The sequence below is a fragment of the Xyrauchen texanus genome, chromosome 32 (assembly GCF_025860055.1).
Source record: "Xyrauchen texanus isolate HMW12.3.18 chromosome 32, RBS_HiC_50CHRs, whole genome shotgun sequence".
Taxonomy (NCBI): Eukaryota; Metazoa; Chordata; class Actinopteri; order Cypriniformes; family Catostomidae; genus Xyrauchen; species Xyrauchen texanus.
In genome coordinates, this window is record NC_068307.1 from 35,473,035 (window position 1) to 35,491,917 (window position 18,883).

At 39.3% G+C, this 18,883-nt stretch overlaps 1 protein-coding gene across 1 annotated transcript in view; it reads left to right on the forward strand.

The window, feature by feature from the left end:
- The window catches only part of LOC127625995 (protein bassoon-like), a 135,082-nt gene that overhangs the window by 24,297 nt on the left and 91,902 nt on the right, over positions 1-18,883 (forward strand). The window contains exon 3 of the mRNA XM_052101493.1: positions 16,648-17,427. Within this exon, the coding sequence (XP_051957453.1) occupies positions 16,648-17,427 (780 nt within the window). The remainder of the gene's footprint in view (positions 1-16,647; positions 17,428-18,883) is intronic.

An 18,883-nucleotide genomic window follows, 5' to 3' on the forward strand; every position in this document is an offset into this window, starting at 1 on the left:
TACTCGTCTCTCCTTTTCTTTAAAAAAAGCACAAATCAAGGTTACCATGAGGCACTTATATTGGAAGGTCGTGGGCCTTTTCTGCATATCTGCAAAACGGCACATTTTTTGGTCCGTTCTGTATAACGCGACTGCATTTTATCTTATCGCTGCACATTCTGCATGTTTCGCGGCTGACCCACCAGCCCACTCGGTTCTCCCGATGGCCAGTCTGCCCCGATCGGCCATTATTGTGGAGGACGAGTAAATTATTGATTATATTAGACAAAAAGTAAAAGTCTTTACTTTATTTCCATATTACTGCACTCCACAGCAATCCATTTTCAATTGAGTTTGCCAACCCCTCACCGTACAACCAATATTTTTGAACATATTGGGATTTTTGCTTACAGGTGAAATTCGATAAATTAGAATATCGTGCAAAAGTTCATTAATTTCAGTTATTCAACTTAAAAGGTGAAACTAATATATTATATAGACTCATTACAAGCAAAGTAAGATATTTCAAGCCTTTATTTGATATCATTTTGATGATTATGGCTTACAGCTTATGAAAACCCCAAATTCAGAATCTCAGAAAATTAGAATATTACTTGAAATCAATAAAAAAAAAGGATTTTAAATACAGAAATGTCGGCTCTCTGAAACGTATAATCATGCATATGTACTCAGTACTTGGTTTGGGCCCCTTTTGCATTAATTACTGCCTCAATGCGGCGTGGCATGGATGCTATCAGCCTGTGGCACTGCTGAGGTGTTATGGAAGACCAAGATGCTTCAATAGCGGCCTTCAGCTCTTCTGCATTGTTTGGTCTCATGTCTCTCATCTTTCTCTTAGTAATGCCCCATAGATTCTCTATGGGGTTCAGGTCAGGCGAGTTTGCAGGCCAATCAAGCACAGTAATACCATGGTCATTGAACCAGGTTTTGGTACTTTTGGCAGTGTGGGCAGGTGCCAAGTCCTGCTGGAAAATGAAGTCAGCATCTCCATAAAGCTTGTCTGCTGAAGGAAGCATGAAGTGCTCTAAAATGTCCCGGTAGACGGCTGCGTTGACTCTGGACTTAATAAAGCACAGTGGACCAACACCAGCCGATGACATGGCTCCCCAAACCAACACAGACTGTGGAAACTTCACACTGGACTTCAAGCATCTTGGATTGTGTGCCTCTCCATTCTTCCTCCAGACTCTGGGACCTTGGTTTCCAAATGAGATGCAAAATTTACTTTGGACCACTGAGCAACAGACCAGTTCTTTTTTTCTTTAGCCCAGGTAAGACGTTTGACATTTGAAGCCCATGTCCAGGACCCGTCTGTGTGTGGTGGCTCTTGATGCAGTAACTCCAGCCTCAGTCCACTCCTTGTGAAGCTCCCCCACACATTTGAATGGCCTTTTAATGACAATCCTCTCCAGGCTACGGTCATCCCTGCTGCTTGTGCACCTTTTTCTTCCACACTTTTCCCTTCCACTTAACTTTCTATTAATGTGCTTTGATACAGCACTTTGAGAACATCCAACTTCTTTTGCAATTACCTTTTGAGGCTTTCCCTCCTTGTGGAGGGTGTCAATGATGGTTTTCTGCACAACTGTCAGGTCAGCAGTCTTCCCCATGATTGTGAATTCAACTGAACCAGACTGAGAGACCATTTAAAGGCTCAGGAACCCTTTGCAGGTGTTTAGCTGATTAGAGTGTGACACTTTGAGCCTACAATACTGAACCTTTTCACAATATTCAAATTATCTGAGATTCTGAATTTGGGGTTTTCATAAGCTGTAAATCATAAAAATTATATCAAATAAAGGCTTGAAATATCTTACTTTGCTTGTAATGAGTCTATATAATATATTAGTTTCACCTTTTAAGTTGAATTACTGAAATTAATGAACTTTTGCACGATATTCTAATTTTTCGAGTTTCACCTGTATATCGCCCATCTTTATTGTGTAGTTGTGGTTGTTGCAATTGCGTTTTTCTGCGTATTCCAGTGATGATATTTTGTCCCAGTGGTTTGGTGTAAAGATATCATGTTAAAATTGAACTGTAAATGTCTCTTAGGGAACAAAGAACCTGAGACAAGAAGCGAGAACAGCTGGTGGAGTGAAAAAGGAGAGGGATTTGATCACTATACAACAGACACCTGGAGAATGAGAGAGAGAGAGAGAGAGAGAGAGAGAGAGAAAGAAGGAGGGAGGGACATGACATGATGGTGACAGCATTGAGGGGGATGCAGGAACAAGAGATATACGGACAGTGAAATAGCAGGGTGGGAAAAGGGGGATGGAAAGATAGAAGGAAAGAGAAAGTGGCGCTGACACACTCCAGTAGTCACCCACCAGTGTAAAGGGGATGGTTCCGCTCTGCCATTGGCTGATCCTCTATTTATAGATCCTGCTCTGTCGCTGCAATGATCTCCTTACTGCTAGAGAGAAAGAGTGGAGGATGAGAGGAGGACAGGATGGACATGATGGTGAAGAAGTGTGGATACGAGAGAGTCCAAATTTATGATTCAAAATGATTTTTGCCTGTGTGGCACATAATAACTGTTTCCAATTTAATGCCTGGGGAAATAGTGGCAGAATATAAACGTACTGAATTCTTATCACCCGTATTACACATTAATATTATGCCTTGAATCCATCACAGAATTAAAAAATGTAAAAGGTAATTCTGGCTTTATATCTCACAATTCTGAATTTATGTCTCGGAATTGTCATTTATCTTGCAATTTCAACTTAATTTCTCACAAATGTGAGATATAAAGTTGAAATTACTAGATGTAAAATTGAAATTGTGAAAACTAAAGTCGCAATTGCCGCTTTATATTATTAAATTGCGACTTTATATCTCGGAATTGCGAGTTAATAAGCCTCAATTGCTAGAAGTTAGAATTGTGAGATATGAAGTCAGAATAAAAAATGTGGGTTCTGGCTATTCATGTGGACATCAATTTGGCACATTCCACCTACCTAAATATCGTTGCAGATCAGGTATACCCCTTCATGACTTCATTCAGCATGATAATATGCTCTGCCACACTGCATACATTGTTCGGGAATGGTTTGAGGAACATGATTAAAAGTTCAAGGTGTTGCCCTAGCCTCCAAATTTCCCAGATCTCAATCCAACTGATCATCTGTGGGATGTGCTGGACCAACAAGTCCGATCCAAGGCAGCTCCACTTTGCAACTTACAGGAAATCTGCTGCTAATGTCTTGGTGCCAGATATCACAGGACAACTTCAGGGGTCTTGTAGAGTCCATGCCTTGGCGGGCCGGTGCCGTTTTGGTTCCGCGCAGAGGACAAACAGCATGTTAGGCAGGTGGTCATAATGATTTGGCTCATCAGTGTATATGACAAACACGGACTAAAAGCCACAAAACTCCAATTTTGATTTATGGGGTCTTTAAATAAAACCTCATAATTGACTTAATGGAATGCTATACTTAGGCAGTAACTCTGTGCATCACACACTTAACTTAGCATGTTGCTATGCTTAGTAAATGGCTATGTTAAGTTCGGAAATTAAATAGATTGGTCTGTTTCCTCCATCCATGCTCGGAATGTCTTGTCTCTTCTAGTTTTCACGGTATCTACAGGATCTGCCATGAGACTGACAGCAGGAACTGAATTTAGGGCCATCTGGGCTACAATACACATCATAGTACAAACACAAAAAATACATGTACACACACACACACACACACACACACACACACACACACACACACACACACACACACACACACACTAGGCTCTAGAGATTTCACGCCATTTTTCCACCATGACATAAATGTACCCAGGCAGCTTTTTTATGGTTACCATATGTAAAACTATATAGAGCCTATAGATCATATAGGCTATAAATAGTGTATTAAATATAAGTATGCATAGAAAGTGCATGGATGATATCCATATTGATTTTTGTCTTTTTTGAAAGATATTACAAAAAGTCATGCATATTCCGTTGTGTGTTGCTAAGGCAAGTGAGTATACTTGTGATTTTTTGCCTGGTGCATAATAAAATGGGCAAAAAAGCCTTTACACCTTTATCCAATGAGGGTTTGAGCCTTTTCAAGTAATCACAATATCATAGAGACCTATGAATGATTAGAGAAACTGAATGATTAGAAATTTGTATACAGCTCCTCTGTATGTATCTATGAAGAGGTTTCATTCAAGCCGTCAAATCTCAAAAAGAAAAAGTACTTGTAACTGAAAATACATTGTGTAGGCTATATGAAAGCTGCATATACACAATATGTCATCCACTGATGGCGTAAATGGAGTAAATAATCTTTGTCCTTTGATGATGATTTGGGTTGATTTTAATGGAAAACTATGCGAGTTACGCTGTCGATTTTTGAGGAGCCTCCAGAGATGTGAGACCCCGATGTGTATGTACTTTCATAGAAAATTATTATTTAGAATTTTAGAAAGCGTCATGTCGTCTGCCAGATGTCCGGTGTACAACCCCCTTTTAATTTATCCTGCCGCTCACACTATACCAAAGTTCTGTTGAGAAATATGATTGAAAACACAAAGAATGTTGTGTAATGGGTAGCCCTATTTGTATCTGAAAAAAAATCCTGATACATATCGATAATCATTTTCAGATTATCGATGAGTGAAAAAGTAATCGATCCCAAGCCTAACACTAACCCTCAAAAAGCGAGTAATCGATTACTCATTAATTAAAATGTCAGTTAAAAATATAAAATATGACATTTTATACAAATTTATATTTTGTTTTATTCACAATCGTTACCAAGAACAGATTCTAAGGCCACATCAACACTAATACATTTTCGATGGAAGGCAAACTGAGCTTTTCGAAAACGCTCTAGATTTGAAAATGCTGTTTTCGAAGTATCTGAAAACGATGATGTATTTGTTGTCATGTGCAACTTGTACATTGCATTCCTTCAAAGGCAACAGGAAGTTTACTTGAATTCCTTTCCGGCGACAGAACTTGAAGACAATTGCATTGCATGCACAGAAAGGAGATTAATGGGTTTTCATACATTTCCATGTTTACAAGCAACTTTTGGAAAAAGTCACGACCACGAGGAGGTTATCCCATGTGACTCTACCCTCCCTAGCAACCAGGCCAATTTGGTTGCTTAGGAGACCTGGCTGGAGTAACTCAGCATGCGCTGGATTTGAACTCCTGACTCCAGGGGTGGTAGTCAGCTTCTTTACTCGCTGAGCTACCCAAGCCCCCGAAAGTGGCATTTTCAAATATATCATGATTCATGTGGACGTAGCCTAAATATGCTACCTTCAACAAACTATGCTTTTCATTTTGAGAAAAAAAAAATGAAATTAATTAAAAAAAGACAAAAATTACAGTAAAAGCTTACATATAAACCAGTAATGACAGTGTGGAGTGGAGGGGGGCGGGGCTGGGTCGGAATAGGGATAAAGGCGGCCGTGACGATGGTTCGGGAGAGAGAGAATTACAGGCATGTCCGTCATGTGTGTGTTTATGTTTATGTGTTTGTGCTTTTGGTTTAAGTTTGCATTAAATTATGATTTATGTTGACAAGCCGGTTCTCTGATGTACCGTCACGTGGTCCTCGAACACTCCTCCACACTCTCTGCCGGACAACAGCCGCTCCTCTCCGGGCAAACCGGAGTCAAATCTCTGACCCCCAGCGGACAGAACGCACCTCCGCTTTTCTGGCGGCACCTGGCAGCGGCCCTACCGCTCCAGGCGATCGGGGAGTTACTTCCCTCCTCCCCTCGTGGACAGCGGTCTTCACTCGACCCCTCCGCGTTTCTGGGGGACGGCAGGGCACCCCTCCGCCCCTGGCAGCGGCTCCATTGCTCCAGGAGGTCGGGGAATCCAGTCTCCACTCGCCCCGTGGACAGCGGCCGTTCACCGCATCTAGGCGGTCGGGCTACTCAGTCATCCGGCAGATGGCAGCGAGGACGCTGCGACAGGCATGCCTCCTCCTTCCCGGGCTTCGGCACCAATGTAACACTGTTAATGATGGGCAAGGAGGAGGCGAGAACCGGCTTGTCAACATAAATCATCATTTTTATGAAAACTTAAACCAAAAGCATAAACAAACACACACACAGAATTACGGACATGCCCGTAATTCTCTCTCTCCCGAACCATCGTCACCGGCCGCCTTTATCCCTCGCGCACGATATTCCGACCCGGCCCCGCCCCCCTCCGCTCCACAGACAGCATTAGGTTAATGCACATATATAAGCTCTTCATAAAAAGGATATTACATTTTTATAATTTTACAAGTTATTATTCAGAAAAACAAGTAGTGGAAGTTGGATTTTTAGAAATGTGCTGTGCCTGTGTTCAGACATTTATCGCATCTGATGAGCTTCTGAGTTTCTCGTACCGCTTGCCATTTCCTTGCCACCTGTCTATCATCTGGCTATGATTTTAGATTATCTCCCCTTTTAGCACACTCAAATCAAACAACACATGAATCAGAATTTCTTGAGTTGATATTGAACTAGGGTGACCAAACGTCCAGATAAAACAGGGACAGTCCAGATTTTACGAGGTACAGTCAGGACGCCTTTTGTCCCAATAATGTCTTAATGTCTAATGTTTTAGAAAACCGACATTGCTGTGCTTCATGCTTTTTCTGTCATGAGAAATAACGACAAGTAACATGAAAATCGTTTTTTGTCATGGTCATCTGGTCACCCTATATTGAACTCATGTGTTAAATGGCTGCCATTCTCTGAGGGCTGAGTAAGAATGCATTGCTCACCATGCAAATATGATTAATCAAACAATAGAGTACTGTGCTTTTGTTCGAAATAGCACAGTGTCTCATTGCCTCTCCAAGACAATAGAATCTGTCATGCCTTAAAGAAAGGACACCCCAGTTTTGGAGCTAACACACAAAATATAAATTCATGTGTAAACTGTGTAGTTATAGCATTTGTTTCTGAGAAATAAGCTTCTTTCGATTAAATGTCATGTTTCTGTGTATTTCATAATAGGGAAACACCCATTAATAAACTTAAAATTAACATAGTGGGGATGTCTTTGCTAACTTACCTGAAGGTGACAGAATGTTTTAGAGTATATTGTAGCCTATACTGCCTGTAATGTTCACACCATTACTATAATTACGAACTGACAACTTGTAGAGTTTAATGACAGATGTTTACATCCTTTGACTCTGAAACGAATTGTTTCTATGGCAACACTTGTAATGCTGAATGAATATAATTATGTAGTTGCCTAGCCAATTGTTTTGTTCTAGCAATGCTAGCTAACAGTCTTTAGTTAAACGGTCTTTGGTTAAAATGCGAAAACGGTAAAACAATATGCGCTCCGAACAAATGTAAATGTTAAATGGTCTGCACTTATTGTCTGCACTTAAAGCGTCGTTTTAACCTTAGCGGTATTCAAAGCGCTTTACACTGCGTCTCATTCACCCATTCACACACATTCACACACCAATGACAGCAGAGCTGCCATGCAAGGTGCTAGCCTGCCATTGGGAGCAACTTGGGGTTCAGTGTCTTTCCCAAGGACACTTCGGCATGTGGAGTCGTGTTGGCTGCCGAATTGAACCACCAACCCTGCGATTAGTGGACAACCCACTCTACCACCTGATACACAGCCGCCTCAAATGTGTGTATTTAAAAATGTATTAATGATATAATATGAAGGGCGGCACGGTGGTGCAGCGGTTAGCACTGGTTGCCTCACAGCAAGAAGGTCGTGGGTTCAAACCCTGGTTGCCCCGGCCTTTCTGTGTGGAGTTTGCATGTTCTCCCCGTGTCTGCGTGGGTTCTCTCCGGGTACTCCGGCTTCCTCCCACCATCCAAAAGACATGCATAATTGGTGTCTCCAAAAAAATTGCCTTAGGTGTGGATGTGGGTGTGAGTGTGAGTGTGAGTGTGAGTGTGAGTGTGAGTGTGCGTGTGAGTCTATGTGTGGCCCTGCGATGGACTGGCGACCTGTCCAGGGTGTCCCCTGCCTTTCGCCCAATGTTAGCTGGGATGGGCTCCAGCCCCCCGCGACCCTGTACACAGGATAAGCGGTTGACGATGGATGGATGGATGGATGGATGGATATAATATGATGAAATATGTTGCCAGCCTACAGTGCCCACCCACTTAAGGTGTGTTCACACCGCCAGCTACTTTGTCGCTGCATGTCGCCAGTGGCTGACGGTTAGGTCGCTTAGTGGTGTGTATGGAGAGTCTAAACAGCACTGTTTCTTTACAATTAATATTATTATTAAAATATTAGGATAACATGAGCTCTACCATCTTCTCTCGTATTGGCTGTCGCTCCCGAAAGTTGCTCTTCATTTGCATAAAATTAAGCATTTCTCAACTTTGTTGCGTCACCAATTCGCAATCATGAAGCCATATCGGAAATGTATGGCAAGTGCTCACTAATGATAATCTGTTGATGATGATGATGTAGTGTTAATGAAATATGAGTGTTTACTTTTAATTGTTTATATTGTAATATGTTACAGATTATTGTAGGAGTGCACATTTTATTTATCTTATCTGTTTGTGTGAGCAGCTGGATGCTGTGAAGCATGAACATATCAAAATAAGAGTCCCTGGTGTATTTCAGCTTTTAAATATAAAAGTTCTGCACTATGAATCAAATCTTTTTTCTGTGATACATTATTTATTTTGAGATTGTGTGGGTTTGTTTTGCTATGGGGATACTGTATTAATTTGATTTGTTCAGGTCTTGAAAAAGTCTTACAACCCTGATATAGCATTGATGAAGGTAGGTCTGTCTGTACAAGTTATTATTAAAAATCAATTCATTTATGGAAAAAATGTAAGTGATTTTTACTTCCAGAATCAGACTGTTGCACTCTATATGAAGCCCCTTATTTTATTATTTTTGTATCACTGAAATAGCTGGAGCTGGCTTATACCAGTAGCGGTCCACATCCTAATTTTATGATGGGGCCTTATGTAGAATTGTTCTATAGTCTATACAGTATTTAGCACAATTATATCAGATGTAACTGTAATTAAATTATTTACAAATTAAGAGTTTACTTTTTTTTTTCCAATGAAAAAGTAATTTAATTACAGTAATTAATTACTTAGCATTACACCCAACACTGGTGACCATACATTTAAACTCATCAATCAGCTCTGATAAGCTGTCTTTTTGGTCAAATACATGCAGAGAAGCTTTCGTTTATGAGGCTTGTGCCTTTGGAGACAGGGAAAAAAAGTAGATATTTAAAGTATTTAGGGGCCTTGAAAATGCTCTTTCGATGGGTCTCATCCCAGTTTTGTCTCATTGTGCTGTTACGGTGGTTTTTTTGTAAGGAAACTGCAGCATTCAGTCGCTCTCTGTCTCTCAACCGCATTAGACTGGAAACAGGCAGCCATTCCCCTACGCTAGCTGTCTGTCTGCTGGTTTATTCCACATTATTTATGACTCCATTTGTTTGCCTTTTACCTGTTTTCTGGATTCGTATCATGCCTTTCCGTTCTGTCTGTTTCACCTGCTGCAATTTGCTCTTGATTTTAAAGTAAATGATTTAGAGTAAATAATGACAGAATGTTTTGGGGAGTTTTCAGCTGTTGTTGTGCAGTTTGCAATCATTAGGCCATATCGGAAATTTATGACAAGCGATTACTAAGCAGCTGGATGCAGTGAAGCACAAACATTTAAAAATAAGTGTCCCCGGTGTATTTCAGCTTTTAACTTATAAGTTCCGCACTATGAATCAAATCTTTTTTCTTTTTTTATCAGTATTTTGTTTGCACCATAAACTGCATCTGGAATTTAATTCAATTTGGATTCTTGTAGCCTCTGTCTGGCCCTCCCCATCACAGGAAGGAAACGCTAAGAACATTTCATATAGGCTTCCAATTTTAAAAATGATTGGCAGATTAATTGCCTTTCTTTCAACTCATTATCATATCAGCAAAATCCAATACTGGTCGACCTCTTATTTGTATTTATTTATATAATGGTACATAAACCAATTTTTACATGATATTTGTGGAAAACGTGTCTTCAGTATTTTCAGGGAGTGATCTAGAATTTTTTTTATGGGGTGGCAAGGGGGTGGCATGCAGACTATGAGGGGTGGCAACACTAAAGCAAGTGCCCATGCGTAGTTCTTGTGGATTAAGGTGCCAAGCTTCATTGCAAGAAGTACTAGTTCATTAATAGGATTTACTATCAAATTATAAATGTCCATGAAATTGTGATACAACTGCATTTCCACAGGCACAACATAGTAACCATTTTGCTACTACTTTGCTAACATTAATATATATATATATATATATATATATATATATATATATATATATATATTTATTTTATTTTTTGCATAATAATATATAAGAAACAAGACATCTCCAGAGCACCAATACATTGTCTATTAAACACATCAACAAACTCTAAATGTTCCTATGCTTCACATATAGAATCGTCAATCTGGACTAAACTGGTCTATCACCATTGTAACAGCTGGAATAATCCATTTGAAAGCGAAGATTAACACAAAGTTAGGTCTAAATAAAAAATTGTACAGAACATTGTACTGTGTGGGGCAGTGCAGCAAAACTCATAAATATGAATTATGTTATGCACAATAAAATATTCTTTTAAATTACCTGTTTTGATCAACAGCCATTCTTAATGACTGATTCAAGCACCCAAATAAATATTTCACATAATATGGTCATTTCATTTCTACATCTGCAACTATCAGTCGTGGGATTTTTTAGTCAGTAGATGATTAAAAACATGACTGATTAATCTAGTGGTAACGTTTTGCCTTTTGTTTTTAGAGGTTTTGGATTCTAATTCACCCAAATATAACTTATTTTAATAAAACAAGATGTCAGTGGATGGGTGTTACACTTTAAAAATAAAATGCAATGAAAGATGTGGGGAGTCAAAGGTAGCAGAAACACACACACATTTATTGACAGTTTTGTATATGAAAGAACAGCGACAACCACAAACTCTCCATTCCAGCAGTGGAAACCCGGAATGCACCTGCGTGCCCGTGAACGAGATGACACTTCATGGACCACCATCTCCCATCACACAACCCATCCACGAAACACTTTTATATAGGGAGGAAACACACCGCACACCTAAGAACAATTAAGTGAGAGGGAGAGAAAGAGAAAAAGACTATGCACACAAAGACACACACACACACACATGCACACACACACACACACACACACACTACACACACACAAACAATATGGTTGAGAAGGCCGCAATGAACACTTATCATAACATTCCAAAATCCTAAAATATGCCGTTTATGATGTTGAAAACCAGTGAGACTCCAAAAGCGCCCTTCTGACTCAGTATGTACATAGACCGACAATATATTTAAAAATAGTGCAGATGGAACATAATAATGTCAGTCTGTCCTGAACTTAACTGCAAAATGGTATGTTGTCGACTGTAGTCTTATGTGCAATTTTATGGAAATAATATAAACTCACTGAGCACTTTATAAGGAACACCTGTACAACAACTTATTCATGCAATTATATAATCAGCCACTCATGTGGCAGCAGTGCAATGCATAAAATCAAGCAGATACGGGTCATGAGCTTCAGGTAATGTTCACATCAACCATCAGAATGGCGAAAAATGTGAAATCAATGATTTCAACCATGGCATGATTGTTGGTGCCAGACGGGCTGGTTTGAGTATTTCTGTAACTGCTGATCTCCTGGGATTTTCACGCACAACAATCTCTAGAGATTAATCAGAATGGTGCCAAAAAAAACAAAAAACATCCAGTGTGCGGCAGTTCTACGGATGGAAACGCCTATTTAGGAGAGAGGTCAATGGAGGATGGCCAGACTGGTTCGAGCTGACAGAAAGGCTACAGTACTCTGATAACCACTCTGTACAATTGTACTGAGCAGAATAGCATCTCAGAATGTACAACTCAATGTACCTTGAGGCGGGTAGGCTACAAAAGCAGAAGACCATGTTGAGCACTTTATTAGGACCATCGTGTTTCTAATAAAGTGCTCAATGAGTGTGTGTGTATGTATATGTATATATATATATATATATATATATATATATATATATATATATATATATATAAATAATATTTGAATTATTATGGGGGCCTTTCTCAGCAAATATTGATATTTGTAATTCATTGTGATTAATTTGATTAATCGTCATGTCATTCATGCGATTCAAATTCGATTCGTTCATGTTTTTACTTTCCCTCTCATACTAAATACTGTATATTTAAGACAGAATACACAGACTGACAAAAGAAAAAACATTAAATGTAGGCATGAAAGGTGCTGTTATTATAGATATATGCAGTACTTTTGTGTGTGTGTGTGTGTGTGTGTGTGTGCGTGCGTGCATGGGTGCGTGTGTGTGTGTGTGTGTTTTACTGAGTGTTAGTATTCAGCTCAGTGTCTTCTAGATATTCTCCTCTACTGTTGGATTCTCTCTTACACTCGAGCTGACTAATCAATGCCTTGGGTGCTGCACCATCATTTGAGTGTAAATCAGTGGAAGTTGTGTGTTTGTGTTTGTGTGGAGACACTCTGAGGGATATTAGCATAAACCTGTACACATTTACTTTCTCATAAATCCTACTCATACACGCACACACAAGTACGCATAAAACGAGAGATTGTTTAAATATGCACAGATCCTGCATGTCCATGCCTTAGCCTATTCCCAGAAGAATGCAGTATATTGTTAGACTACTAGACTAACATTGAAAAATGTTTGGCAAAAATGTTGGATGTAAAGGACAATGTATTTAAATATATTTAATGAGACTGGTTCTGTCTTGTGCTGTACTGTATATTTCGTTTTGGGTTGTATTTCAAAATTATAAATGGTCTTTATAATATCTTTTGCTTTTAATTGTAATCTCTTTAATGACTGTGTTTGAAAACCTAGTGAGCTGCATTGTTGGCACATTCAAATGTTGATTTGAAAGTTTGAATGCATCTGTGATTTGATTCGAATGTGCGAATGATGCCCAAAAATCCTAATATGTTTGGAATTGCATACTAAGGGGGTCCCTTGCAAGGGGATCATCATATTTGGGGGTCTTTGACATTAAAATGTTTGCAAACCCCTGTACTATGCAATATGCAGTACACTCGTATTCCATTGCAAACATACAGGAGCAGCTGTCTAGGTAGGCAGCTCGCTAGGTTTAAAGACAAGCAATTTGCTGACTGGTGATTATGTTGAATATCTCATCAGCTCTCAAATAGTTGGTCCTGTTATAGTCAAAATTAATGGAAATACATGGAGATAGGGGCTGGTCTTGAGAAGGGTGGAGTATAAGGGTCAGATAATGGGTGGAGCCTTGAAAAGAAGGGACTCGTAGAGGGTTAAACGCAATCGAGTAACAACCAAGAACAAACACAAAGAGATAATGATGATGGGACAGAATGACTGGATGAAGAAAATGCAATGTGAGGAGGATGAAATGAAAAGTTAGAGTAGAAGTAGAGAGAAAATAACTAATAGATTGGGAAAGGTTACACATACTGGTTGTCCCGGTGTCTCTTTTTGTAATTCCCTAGGGTCCATTTGGTTCAGAGGATGTTTTTGCTGTGTATGTGTGAGAGACAAGTTAAGACTTATCCTACAAAAATGTTAACACTGACAAGGGTCATGACTTTGCCACTAAAAATGCTCTCCGAATACTTCCCTATCCTTCAATATGACTGACAAACACAACTAGAGACATAATCACAAAATAACAGTGTACTGGATCAGAGTTTCAACTTCTGTTATTTTTAATACTGAGCTAATGATTCTTTCTATTCTCCAAATCTATTCCTACCCCTAAACCTAACCCTTACAAAAACCTTTTAACATTTTTATAACATTATTCAGTATGTTTATAAAGTTACTTTCCTCGTGGAGACTTTCCTCATTTTATAATCCTATCTAGATGTACTGCATATCCTATCCTCATCTAACTTAACTGAAGTACTTTTGAATTGCTAAATCACAGTGAAGAACCAACATTCAAACAGCTGGCTGTAGTCATAAATTAACAAACTAGGTGTCAAAAGTGCACCGATTATTTTTCAGGCCTTTTTAAATATTTGCCATGATTAAATTAAAGTATTAGGAATTACTGTGCTGGAATTGAATCCCACAAGATGGTTTGAAGTTAATAATTCTAAGAATAATGATCCCCGTGACACATCTGGCTTTTCTATGAAGAATTTGCTCATTATCTTTCCTCATAACCCAGAAGCGCATGCAAGCGAGAACATTTACTCACAAACTTAATTTCTGGAACAGTCATTAAGTCATTAAATTTCACTATTTGTTATTAGTTGTGTTTAAATGGTTTTATACTGAAAAAAAAAAAGATTACTGTGATGCAGATAATTCGTAATGGAATATCATGTGTGTACTGTATGCATATGTGTGCTTGTTGTGCAAATGCTATAAGATACAAAAAGTAAGATCTGTGGCAGTACCAGATTGTAATAAGGTGGTACTTTTATACATAAAAATATGTACCATGGTACTTAATGATTGCCATATTCATGTATCACGGTCAATGGCCGATATGCAGTACTGAATATCGATAAATATAAAATTAATATGTCCAAAAAAACATGGTAGTGCCATGGTACTTTTTGTTAGTGTGGCCATTCTTCTTAGAGTGAACTTCAGGTTAAGAGTGTTTACTTTGTGTAAAGATACTCATTAACGACACACACACACACGCACACACACAGGCACGCGCACGCACGCACGCACGCACACACACTCACACACACACTCATTGGATGTTAAATGAGCACTGTCAATCTGATGTGGCATTGACAGCAACCGGTCCACCATGATGAAAGTTATCACCCTTGAACCATGTAATAGCTATCTCATCATAACCAGAGAGAGTCTCCCATACACACATCTCCCACATGCACATACACACACATTGTCTGGAGAGAGGCACAAGTTGGCGAGGAAGCAGAGAAATTTTGAAATACGTTAAAATTACAGATGTCAATCAATTGAAGTTTTTAATCAAATGAATTACATGCTATGCAGATATATTTATCAAATTAATCACATAAATTAATATTTGCCTAATAGATAATTCAAAAAGACTTGTTGTGGCTAATGAGTCTATCATTGAATAAACATCACAAAGAATGTTTCTCTAAGTTTAAATATTTTTTTTCTTCCTTTCTTAATTTTTTTAAATTAATGTGTTAAATCAACAGCCCTAATAAAAACAATTATGAAGATAATATTATCCTGGACTTTACAAAGCTGTCTTGATTCAGTGAATTTAATGATAGTTTATTAACTTGTTTATTACTTGCCCTCTGTCTCCACCTCTGGCACAACTTCGGCAGCAATCACAATTATGACCTTTAAGTCTCGGTAGATGGCAGTTAAGCACACATTTGTCTGTTTTCTTTGACAGCAGTAAGCGGAAACCCTCCCAGTATAACCAATGTCATATCGTGTCAGTTGAGCTGTCAGATGTTACAGTTTTGTATGATATGATTTGTCATTTGGTTAAATCCGGCTGTCAGCCTTCATGTCTCAACATGTCCAAATATAATATTACTGTGCATACACAAGACAAGCTAATATACTAAACATCAAATTCATAGGAATATAATCCATTCATGAAATCAAATATCCTGACCAGATGTCACTTGCAACTTTTGATCTTATTAGTGAATCCTATTTATCAGCAGCCGCATGTCACGTCTCTGTCATAGATTATGAATTGACCGTGCTTGCTGTGTTTGCTAGATAGTTAGCACTGGTGGTGTAGTTCTCAATTCCTGTTTCAGTCTTCAAATGTGCTCTTATGTCATTACTACTTTTAATTCTACAGTTTATAAAATGTATATTTGTTCTATAAGTAACTATTAACATTAACATCTAGAAATTAAAATTTCCTGAAGAAAATTTGAGTGGCGCTTGCGCATGGCATCAAAATGCTAGGATGTTCAGGATGGTTTGCCAGCGCATTGCTTTGCGGATGCTACAGAGTTCTGAGGGGTTTGTAACATGTTGCTATTTGGTTGATAGGGTGTTCTGGCCTGGGGTCATGTCCATAAGGGTAACGTTGGGCTGGGAAAGTCTTGCGAGAGTCTGATTCGGGTTTGTTTAAATCCCTAACATCAAGTATGTAGAGTGGTGGTGGCGTAGTGGGCTAAAGCACTAAACTGTTAAGCAGATGGTTGTCTGTTCGATCCCCACAGCCACCACCATTGTGTCCTTGAGCAAGGCACTTAACTCCAGGTTGCTCTGGGGGATTGTCCCTGTAATAAGTGCACTGTAAGTCGCTTTGGATAAAAGCGTCAGCCAAATGCATAAATGTAAATGTAAGTAGAACAAAATGTATGGTAATGCTACCGTAAGCGAGACACAGTACAGAAACAACTACTTTATTTACAAAAAACACATATTATAACCTCTACCAGTCCTGATGGTAGTGGCACTTATGTGTCTTGTCCTCTAGTCCTCTTCTTTTACTTCTTTTCTTTTCTTTTCTTCTATTCCTCCCCATCCCTCTCATCTTCATCATCTTTGTCATTTTCACATTGACACTCTTCATTATGTGAAATTAATGACCAATCTTACGATGGAATTATATTGTCAGTAAAATGGTTCATTGTCTCTCCCAGGTGCAAGAGTGGTTGTGTCTGAACTGTCAAATGCAGAGGGCATTGGGGATGGACATGGAGACGCCACGGTCAAAGAGCCAGCAGCAGATCCACTCTCCGTCCCAGCCTAGCAAACCTCAACCCCAGATTGGATCACAACCCACAGTGCCCCCACAGTCCCAACCCCAACCCCAACCCCAACCCCAACACCAACCCCAACCCCAGTCCCAGCCTCACCCAGAAGCAAAGAAGCATCCTGTCCCCCAAGCTACCCCTCTAAGCAAACCTCCTGCTCCAGGCGCCATCCCTCTTCCAGGCTTGGCCAAAGCCCCTTCCCAGCCTGACCTCTCTCGTTCAGGCCCCGGAGCACAGCCCCAGGTCCTGCGGCAGGACCAGACCCGCAGTGCCGGAAGCTCCCCATCCCGTCAACCTCCTCCACCGGAACAACCCTTTGGGAAACTATTTGGTTTTGGAGCTTCACTCTTGAACCAAGCCAGTAGTTTGATATCTGTGGATCCTGTGCAAACTGCACCCCCTGCCCAACAACCTTCATCCCCTAAGCCTCCACAGAAACATCCAGGACCCCCTGGGCCTGGTCCAGCTGGGGGTGCTAAACCTGCAGCCCAGCCTGGTCCACCACGGCAGGATGCTGCTCCAAAGCCCAAAGTGTTCTGCCCACTGTGTAAGACTGAGCTAAACTTTGGGGATCCAGCCAAGCCTCCAAATTACAACCTCTGCACCCAGTGCCACACCCAAGTCTGCAACATGTGCGGCTTTAACCCTATGCCTCACCTGACCGAGGTAAGAAAGAGTTTTTTTTTCCTGGATTGTTGTGCAGATTTGGAATGTCTGAAATATTTAGGTCCTTGATAATGTACCTGGAACTTGCAAGCATTAAGTGACTCTTCAGTGACATTGTTGTGGCTCAAAGTCTTTCTTTTCACTAAAAGTGCTCTTTAACTTTCAAATTACATCACTATGATGTGCCCTTACTTTGGGTGCTGGTGAATAACCAATTCACCTCAGAATTAACCTCAGGCTAAATAAGTAATTTAAGCTGAATATTCAGAAACTATTGAGAGCTGGAATAATTTTTGTGTTGTATAGTTTGAGAATTGCATATTTATGCTTTGTGGTGATGTCATACCCCAATGTATAAGATCAGTGCAGTTCAGGTCAGTTTAGTTCCAAACTGCTGAGCTAGGTTTTTCTTTTTTGAGTTCAAACAACAGATCTTGTTTCGCCAAGGGTTAGTCGAGGAAATAATATGGAGGCATATCAGTGATCAAGAAATCATTAACCACATAATACAATATCATGTTATACGGTGTTGTGCTATGGAAAGTGGTAATTTATCTAACATTGTTATGTTGATTATATTACTGATATTATCTAGATATAACATTTTGAAAATAGTTTTTTCGATAGACTGAAAGGTGTTATCAGTATCACCCATAGAGCATCTGTAACACAGAGTGACCCAAATGTTGCTAATATGGCACTGCTTATTTCTGTTAATTAGAACATCTCAGACTTGTTGACCTGTTCACTTGAGGGTGTTAGGTCATTGCAATCTTGTCATCTTTCAGGGGAAAGTTTATTTTAGTGCTTTTTCCCATTTTGAAAAGTATATTTGAAACTTAGTCAGATTTAGATGAATTTACTGACTCTTAAGCTGCCAAGGAACTGTTGAGGTGGGACTTTAGAATTTTTTTTGGATTGTCTTTTATATAGGCCATCTGAATGGAATAGATTATCAAAAATGACATTTTGCATCTGTGCTCCAGGGGAGATTCTGCTAATAATTTATGATTATTGTAATGTAATGTAATTTTTTTATCAATTGATTAACATTCTTATTTTTTTTTTATTAAAGTATGTACACATGTGTCAGACTGACATCTTTTGCTTTTGCCAATTTCTCAGATGGTAGGGAAATAGCTTATTACGGAACTTACATCCAGGCCAGGGGGCATAATTAATTGTGTTATTCACAAAATGTATGCTTTGAAATGTCAGCCCTAATATTAAATATTACATTGCTGTAACCTACAATGAGGTTTACTGATATAAAAACGTAATTTCCTACTATGCTGATTGTTTCACAGATCATGATTGTGGTGCCGTTCCTGAAAATGAAATGCAGACATTTGGCTGAATTTAATAACTGTATGACGATATATCACATATTGAGAGAAATCCAAGTTTTTCTAAGCTCAATTTTGCCTATGAGAATCCACCTTAAAAGTATTTTCAC